This window comes from Rutidosis leptorrhynchoides, chromosome 3, assembly GCF_046630445.1.
Source record: "Rutidosis leptorrhynchoides isolate AG116_Rl617_1_P2 chromosome 3, CSIRO_AGI_Rlap_v1, whole genome shotgun sequence".
Classification (NCBI taxonomy): domain Eukaryota; kingdom Viridiplantae; phylum Streptophyta; class Magnoliopsida; order Asterales; family Asteraceae; genus Rutidosis; species Rutidosis leptorrhynchoides.
The window spans coordinates 380,474,443-380,484,283 of NC_092335.1; the positions used below are offsets into that span (position 1 = coordinate 380,474,443).

At 32.9% G+C, this 9,841-nt stretch overlaps 1 protein-coding gene across 1 annotated transcript; it reads right to left on the reverse strand.

Moving 5' to 3' along the window:
- Positions 1 to 6,388: 6,388 nt before the first annotated feature.
- LOC139897665 (uncharacterized) lies at positions 6,389 to 8,838 on the reverse strand. Its single transcript, XM_071880360.1, has 3 exons — positions 8,719 to 8,838; positions 7,815 to 8,151; positions 6,389 to 7,453 (listed from the first exon to the last, which is right to left on the reverse strand). Exons 2-3 carry the CDS (start codon positions 8,148 to 8,150, stop codon positions 6,530 to 6,532), a joined length of 1,260 nt encoding a protein of 419 aa, XP_071736461.1. The 5' UTR covers position 8,151; positions 8,719 to 8,838; the 3' UTR covers positions 6,389 to 6,529.
- Positions 8,839 to 9,841: the final 1,003 nt, after the last annotated feature.

Here is a 9,841-nt window from a genome sequence, read left to right on the forward strand (position 1 = left end):
AAAGTGTTGTATTTCTATACGCACCTAAAAACGTATTGGAACGGTATATTAGATGGGTATAGATCTTGATCTTTCTCGAGTGGATGGACGCTCGAAAGTCTAGGCGGAGAGTTTGGATTACCGAGTTAAAGGATCCTGTGGCTCAGAAACCTATGACCTGAAAAGGCCATTTTAAATTGAAAGTGTTAGATTGGAAGCTTGTCTAGTATGAAAAGCCTTTCCAAAATGATAAACCTTCTTTAAACTTACTATAAAAGAAAATACTTACACTTATCATAATACGGGCAAAACATCTAAACTATTCTCAACTTATTCTTAGGTTGACTTCTCTGTGCTTCGATCATCCATACTTTCTCTTTAAGGAATACTTTCACTCACCGAATTACTAAGGTGACTTTCATAGCCCCACTCTTATTGCTATAGCACTTTTTATACTTACTGGGGTGAGACACATGCTGCTTTTATACTTTAAATAACTTAGACACAAGTACGAACCTAAACTGTACTATGACTAGCTTATGCTACTAAGACCCTACAGTGATATTTTTTAACTGCTTTCAGGATAAGGCATTCTTAATTATTGGGGGTAGGCCTATCGGGAGTAACGTCCCCGATACATTTAACCGCGATGTCTTTGTATTACTTAATAATGATTTAAACATGGTGATAAGGTACTGCCAACTTATCATCGGGGCAACAAAACAAACGTTTAGTCTAAAATATCACGAATCAGTACTACTTTTGGATCTGTGTGATCTACTTTTATAACAAATCTTGTGGTCTAAGAACAAACGGTCAATCATATTTGTTAAACCTATGAATTTCACTCAACCTTTTTGGTTGACACTTTTAGCATGTTTGTCTCAGGTACTGAATGATCAGGACCTCTATATCTACTGCTTATGTGATGACTTACTTGGCTAGGATCAAGACTTATCGCATATTTACTTTTCTGCATTTGAATAATTTATAATTCTTGTAACGACATTATTAATCCTTCCGCTGCAAATTTGGTTTTATTCATATAGTATTTGTTCTCGTATTATAATATGTTGGTTTATTTGATATTAGTAACGTTTCTTCCAGACCCTATTGGGAGGACGCTACAGTTATGTAGCTGAAAATTGATGCATGATTATACACACACAGTGCTAGATGAAGATTACAGCCAGTTGTGTTAGGATAATATGATGGAGTCACTATGTAACCAATCGATTACATAGCTAAACATTATTTACGCCTCTCACTAGCCATATTGAACGGAGTAAATGTTGTTCTTATGTTTGCTAACTTCAACTATGATCATGGTTTTAAGTTCATTGGTGTGCTAAAGCAAATATTTGTTGTTAGAGACCTTCGGGAAAATAGAAGTACCTTTTGGGCAAGAAAAAACCCGCGTTTTTTGTTCATCTGGTAGTAATGTTTTTCAATATCTGCATTCAGGTATCCTGTGAGACAATAAAATCTTTTGTTGAAAATAAGTTTGGAATATGCCCTGCTATTAACAATTACCATTTCCTTACTGCTCACGATGATATGCAACTCATTAGTTTACCTGGAGATGCCACGAGCTTTTTGCTGCTAATCGAAAATACAACCAATCAAGGAGTTGAACATTTTGCTGAAGTCCTGATAGGTGGTACATTCAAGTTTGAGAAAACCTCTGTGAAGATGAAACAAATCATCAAAAAGCGCCTCTTAGAAGTCCCGTCGAATACAGGACAGGTAAACTTATCTGATTTTCAGTTTTCAATAGTTAAGAATCCACATAATTTCAGTTATGTACCCAACTACATAATAATAAACCATTAACCATTTATGTACACTCCAATTTACCTTTGGATTAGTTGGTTTCTCAATTAATGTTAAATTTAAAATGACCATATTAATAGGGAAATATTTACAGTGATCACATCTAATGTTCAAATCTTTATTTGGAATCTCTAACCACTTGTGTATGATACTAAATATTTAGTACAGTAGTTGATATAAATTTAATTTTAATTTCCTAATCAGTTCACATATTCTGATATCAAATATTTGGTACAACTGATATAAGTCTTTGATTTTCTATTATTTTAAAGCTAGGTTTTCCTATACTAATCAAAACTTGACATAATTAATGATGATATACAGTTGGGTAGCATGTATGTATACATTATATTGTATGTTTGTCTCTTATCACATATAACTTTCATACATAACTAAATTCATTACACTTCATCTACATATCAATGTTCATTAGCCTAAATGTTCCGGTTGACTTGGCATTTATTTTTTTATGAATATTTGTGTTGAATTGAAGGTAGGTGTTAAGCTGTGTTAGTCTGTTATTTGTAGTGAGTAATTGGTTTTCGACAAATAAAAGAGAAACATTTGACGATACCAAATGTGGGACTTAATATACGATGAAGGTCAAAATGGTTGAGTGAAATCCATTTGTGTGATTTCTTTCAAAATTTCTCTATAATTACTATTTTAAGCATGGATATAAGAACTGTACTCTGCCATAGTCATGTATTTTAAGTTTGGATATATTCTTAGATAGATTTTTTTAATCCATCCACCTTCTGGAATTATTTGACAGGTCTGAAGAGTACCCAAATATATTCGAGTATTGTCAAATTGCTATTGAGGTTGAAGCAAAATCTATAAAGACAAGGTTCTATTACTAACTTTGTTATCTCTTTCCTTTAGTTGAACAAACCACTTCTTGTGGCTCATAGAGTATAAGTTCAATTTAATGGCAACCCCTGATAGGATTAGGTGTGTAGATGTAACATGGTTACATGGTGCTCAACTTGTGATGTACCCAAGTGATTTATTGTTGAGTTGTACTAATTAATTGACATAACGTTTTAATGCTAATTTATATGGACATGTTATCTTTCATATACATAAGGTAAATAGTAGCTATAATTGACCTGTAGAGTAGCAGTAATGTTGGAGTCATGAATAGGTCGATTTGAGCCACCTGCTATCATCTTAAACTTAGCAGATCAATTTAATAACATTGTAAAAAATCACAAACATAGAAAGATGGATGAAATGTCACGTTGATAAAGTACCACATTCTCATATAATTTGTCACATATTCTTAAGTTAGTTTATTGTAGCTATGGATGACACCTATTAAAAAGAACTTTATAATTTAGTTATGGTTGAAGGTTATGTAACTGACACGTGTACTACGAAAACTGTAATCGCAACTTGTGTAGACGAAATATTCTTTGCCTTTCTAAGCTATTCACCATATGATCGCCATAGTTGTAGAATATACGACCTACTTCTTTGCTATGCATCGGTGTACTGTATTATGATTTTAAAAAACAGCGACAAATTTTAGTTGTAGAAATTTCACATATACTTACTTGAAGCACAATCAAATATAAAAAATTATTTATCCACTTCAAGTACAACTTTACTCTATATGTTACAAGATCTCATGATATAACTTTTGTTTATTAGGATTTTGAAGGTTGCCCTTAGAATTCAAGGTTGTGGTGAAGATAATAAATTTTTGGGAAAAGTTTGAAACATTTTCATACGAACCATCCCAAGGTAGCCCAAGTGGTTGGGGCCCTGAGATCCTTGCAAGAGGTCTCAGGTTCAATTCTTGGGGTGGCCAGGGAAGGGTTGGAAACAGCCAGGGAGTATTCCTGATGGGCTGCGTACACTAGAGTATGGGGTCGGATTACTCGCCTTTCCCGGGTAACCCGAACAGGGAAAAACCTTACAACTTTTTTCATACACAACATCTATATCTTTTCTACATAGTTTGTCCATGCAGGTGTTGTCTTTGTTTCTTTCTGATTCTCAAAGCTCCCGAGCCGCATCGAGAAAAACAGTACGATAGTGATAATGATTATGCTAAACTTGAAGATTATCCAGTTTTGAGGAATCATGTGAAACTTGCCGCTTATGTTATTTCCGGTTAGTATTGTTTTTAGTAATGTATATTAATGAAAACTTTCATTTAGCACGATCATTATCAAATAAGCCGAAGTTGCATGCTTAGAAATTCATCAATTGATCCTAATATTTAGTTTCAACCGCAAGGAACTTTAGGATATAGTAACCTGCTTCTATCAAAATCGAAAATTGTTCATGTTAGGAAAAAAATGTCAAAATGACTCTCGGACCTACTTTGCGGGCTCATAAGTTGAAAATGGTTAGGTTGAAATACTATGACTTTCACCACTGTCAAAAGCTAAACAATGACCTCTATCACAAAATTCCATGTGCCATCAATTGTTAACTCTTCTCATAGTTGTAACTTTGAGTAGCCCACACACAGTGTTAAAGAGTAAGTTAATTCTTCACATGATGAAGAGTTAGTGTATGTGATAGACTTGGGAACATGTCGTAAGTCGTTTCTTTGCATCTTTTTACTAAGAAGAGGCCGAAACACCCAAAATATGACCAAATGTGATGCTTAATTCGGTAACGGGTCAGAACTGGCCTAAGGTTGTAACCCATTTTATTTGGTGGCAGGTCATTTGTTTAAAATGTATGCTATTTTGTACATAATAAATCATGTTAGAGATCATCATCTTATATTGTTGGGTTTTGTTTTAATTTTCGAGTCTTAGTTTACAGTTTTGAAATATGCTTTAGATAGATGGATTAGGAAAAGTACATACTTAAGATAAGTTTCAAAATAAAATGGTTTACTTACATCTAATCTCAAATAATGGTTTAACCTTATTCAATGTGATTAGTAGTTGCTGACTTTTCTATCTGATATGTTCTAAATTAGATATTTGTATCTCAAAATCATGCAATTATTATTATTCAATGGAAAAATTTCAAAACTTATTATTTGTATGTCAAAATCATGCAATTACAATATGTTCTATGTTTTATTAATAATTGTTTACTCAATTCAGGTGACCCAACAGTAATTTATTTCAGACTGGAATTTTACCAAGCTTTTAATAGATTTCGATCAACCAAATATTAGTCTGTTTTGCTCATGGAAATCTGTACATAAAAATTGATTGTTACATGTAAGGTCGGGAGCAGGGTATTGTTGATACTTTGCAGTAAATAGTGTTGTGATGGTGGGTCATTTGACCTAATTGTGTGTGTTACTTTGTATGGTATTTTGGATGCTGAGACATTGTAGAGACTGTCTTATAATCAATTGGTGATATATTTTCTGAGTTGCAGTGAAACATGTTCAATTGAGTCAGCTACTTTTAGGTTCTGCAGAATGATAGTTTGTTATCGTTTCTATGCTATGATTAATTATTATGGACATGTATATTTATACTACTTTATGGCATCAAACATGCTATTGTACTACCTATTATGAAACGTGATATAGAAAATAACATTTCTTTTCTGATGATGGGAAATTTATACTTTAGGTGTTTGCGCTACTGCAAATAATGACTCCTATTCAGGTACAAAAAGCATTCGATGACAACAAGATGGAAAGTTCTTACCCGTTATCCATCGGGACTAAATATATCTGCATATTGGTGATGCCAAGGTAAGTTGCCACTATAATTTTGTAATTAAAATATGTGCATGTCAAGAAATTGCTAATCTTTTTGTATATTGAGATGTATATGATTTAGTGTATATGTGTAGCTATTTTAGACACTTGCATGTCATTTAACAATTAGTCTTTACTTATGTTACGAAACAACTTGATTACAACAAGTTGAGGCTGCTGGGATATGATCAGTAACTTATATTAATTTCAAATATATTGAGTGTTTTTGCTCGGTTAAATCCTAGGCTAAAAAGGCTGGAAAACTGCAATACTATTGACTTATATGATGATGATGATATCATGTTGATGGTGTTGGTGTTGACCCTTCAAATAATAAATATATATACCGAAAATATATTGAAGCAAGTTTACATTCAATTTTACTCGCACATTACATTTTGTATAAATATTCGAACTACTTATCTTACCATGTCATACTTTCATCTTTCGTTCCATATACAATACATGAAAATTTCATTGACAACGTACATGAAAAATTTCATTGATGAAGAGTTAGTGTATGTGATAGACTTGGCATGAAATGTACCTTGTGTATGTACCATCTATATCAATAAAATGATTTGCTTTTCAAAAAAAAAAAAAAAAAATGAGTCTGTTCATGATCAAATAACGTATATCGTATTCTCTTATGGCTTGGTATTTAAGATTAAGAAGTATATGGTGTGAATTTGGGTTACGATTGTACCTATAAGTAAAGATTTATATTGTCATCGCCTAAATTTGAGAGCTACCGTGCAACGCACGGGCTCTTAAAATCTAGTCTAATTATATTTGAAGGATATTTAAGTGGCCGTTACTGTAGAAAACTATAAATCCTAGAAATATATGAGGTTCTATACTTAAATTTAATAGTGTCATTACTTTTTGAACAAAATTCCAAACCGGTGGTGTCACAAGACCCTCGGGCTATAAGCTAAATTCGGCCCTGAATCTGATCAATCGTACTACTGTTTCCTACAGATAAAAGGTTTTAACTAATAACAATGTACAACGTAAACATACCATCTAATTACTCGAGGAGCGCGCTGTTAGCGTAATCACATAGGATTTGCGCAAATCCTCAGGAAGACAAAAGAATACATCAATTCTGTTTCTTTCAATAGCAAACATATCAGCCGCCTTAAAAACTTCATCGCTCGAAAGATCAAATTTCATAATCTCAGCAATCACATCTTTTAATCTTTCCATCGCAAGTTTTTGGCGGATGTTATCATCTGTTACAGCATTTGCTATACTTGAATAACTAGCATTAAAACCTCTAATCACGTATGACACTCGCAATTGCTCTGGAAGACTGAAAAATACATCAATCTTGTTTTTGTTCGCTGCAAATATTTCAGCTGCTTTGAACAAATCGTCACTCGATAGGTTAAGTTTCATGATCTCATCCATCACGTCTTTCAGTTTTTCAGATTCAGTTTTCTGGTTAACATTATCCTGCATCATAGATTTAGCCAAAACTGCAAAATTAGCATTAATGCCTTGTACAAAAGTGTGAAAATTAGCTTTGATTTCATCTAATCGGGCTGCAATATCCTGCGACGATGGTGATGTTTTTTGTTTCTTTGCTGACCTGTCTTCAGCATTTGGTGTTGTTTTCGGTTTTATACCTATTCTTATTGCACCGTTATTGTCTATGGGTATCGGTGTTGCTTGTGAGAAAGGGTGGACCCCATTTTCACGTTCGTCGCTTAAAGAATCGTCAGATTCACTACTACTATATTCACTTCCACTTTCGGTATTTGGTTCAACTTCTGATTCGTGAATTGCATTGTCATTTCGTTCAATAATAGCAACATCCAGATTACGACTAGCTGCACTGTTACCTTGAACAACGCCGCCATTGCTTCTTTCATTTCCGTACACCGTTTCGAGTTGTTTGAAAAACGGGAATCTGAAATCCCACATTCCTTTTGCCTCTTTGTGAACCTTTATACAGAAAAAAGGTCAAAAACCACACAACTAATCCTGCGTCCCAAAATAATTGTCCCAGTTTGACTTTTGAATCACAACTTTGACTTCAAATACATTTGTTTTTTTGTGCTATATAACATTTGATAAAAGATATTATATTAATAAAAACACGCTAAAAACCTAGTCGACTCATACTTATTTCAAATAAACAAAATATTTAAACTTAAGTTGAAGTTGTCAAAGAAAAACTTTTAAAAAGTCAACCGTGACATTTATTTTTGGACGGAGGGAGTAATTATGCACGCAACCTTCTATACATCCAACATCACTAAAAGTTGTTCTATATAATAAAAAGATAACTACATAAAAAGCTTACCAAGCAATAACTTTTATACCATTTCCTATCACATTTTATCTTGTCTTCCGCATTGTTCCATCGACAACCATTTTGTTTCACCATGTAATTGATTATATGAAACTTGGTCTTTAGCCATTTAACTTTCGACTCAATATGAGGCGTAACTTTCTTTGAAAAAGTTGGCATTCGAGAAACAATCCTTCGATGCAACTCAAACATGTAATTGCTTTTAAAACCAGTAATCGTCTTCCATGATGGATCCGCAGCCATTTCTTGAAGAACTTCGATTAATAATTCCGTCTCCTCTTCTTTCCAATAACATTTATTTTTCCCACGACCTCGTGATATCTCCATTCTAACACACAAGATAACTTAGAAACAGTAGAATTAAAGATTTTAAACACTCACACAATCATTCTCAACCGAAAATAACAAATTCTCTAAGTACTAAAACGGTCAAAATGGCCAAAAAATAAAAAATAAAAAAAAAATTAAATAAAAACATATGGTTAAATAACAAATTCTCTAAGTACTAAAACGATATAGTTAAATAACAAATTCTCTAAGTACAAAAATTAAGTAACAAACTTATTGCAGAACAATTTATGTGCCGAAACTAATGATATTTGTGCAGTGATGTACATACCTTTAAAATTTGATCAATTTTATGAGATTTTATAACAGATTAAGGATGATGAAATTCGAATTTTAGAGGATTCATGTATTTAAAAACGCTAGTATTAATCCTAATTTCCTTAATTTCACATAATCAAACCTAAGTGCAAAAATTCAAAGAAGTGAAAACGCTAATTTCCCTAACCTGACAGAGTGCAACCCTAAATTCTATCAATTTGAACAAATAATTATATTACGTTCGATCATGATCAAAGTTATGGTAAACGGAATTCAGAAATGTACTTACGGAAATTGCAATTCCAGCTCGGCGTTTGGTAACGATCGGAAGGAATCCAGGAATGATAGGGATGAGGGTTTCAGGACTCTGATTTCTAAAAAAGTGGTAATAGAAAACGGGAGATGTGCATCAACTCAAACCCATGTGGGTATGATTCTAAAATGTTTGGACTTAAATAGCCCATTTAAAAAGTTTTTATAAGGCCCACCAAGAAAGATTTGATAATACTCCATCCGTTCTATATAATCACACAGTTTAATAAAAAAGTGACTATTTACATATAATTTTGTAGTTTTCAGTTTTACTCCATACTTTTTATCTATCTTTTTAGTTACATGCATATAGCAAAGACATATATAACTTTATCTTCTTATTCTTATTTGATTATAGAAGTGAAAAATTTCCAAAAAAATAGTGGACAATAATATGAAAAGGAGGAGTATAAATAATAATTAATATTGAAAATTTTAAACCATTTTCTTTTGCTGAACTGTTACTCCCGATGAATGTTATTAACAATCAAATAATGATACAAAGATGAACTAGAGCTACAAGAGAGCCAAACAACTACAAACAGACCACACTACTAAACATGAAAGACGTTAAGTAGCAAAACAACAAAACAAACTCGGCTAAATGTGCCACACTAGCTTCATATGATCCACTTTCGCCGAGTCTTTAAACCAAATAGAAAGAAGCTTCATACAAACAGTAGCATAAATATCTCCACACAGCTTAACCTCTATTCAATGATTATTCATAAAAATTGTATTGTTTCTCTCTTGCCATATGAAATACGCCGTAGCCACATTAACTAATTTAGCAACAACCATCTTCACCGAATTGTTTGAAGCCGAAGGTGAAATAAAGGAGGTGTTAATTGATATCGACTAAAAAGTCACATTTTTACCTCCGATATTCAGCCTAAAATCAATAAGGTTACAAACTATATCAAAGAATTAAGCGTTTATTTGCTTTGTTTTGTAGATCAAGTGATTACAAAGGCCATGCAAGAAGAATCGAATCAAACGAGCTTAAAACGAAGAATCTAGAGCGAAAACAGTGAAAAACAAGTTACGACCTCGGAAACCAAGTTATAAGACAAAGATCATAACCAAACGAGCAAGCCACA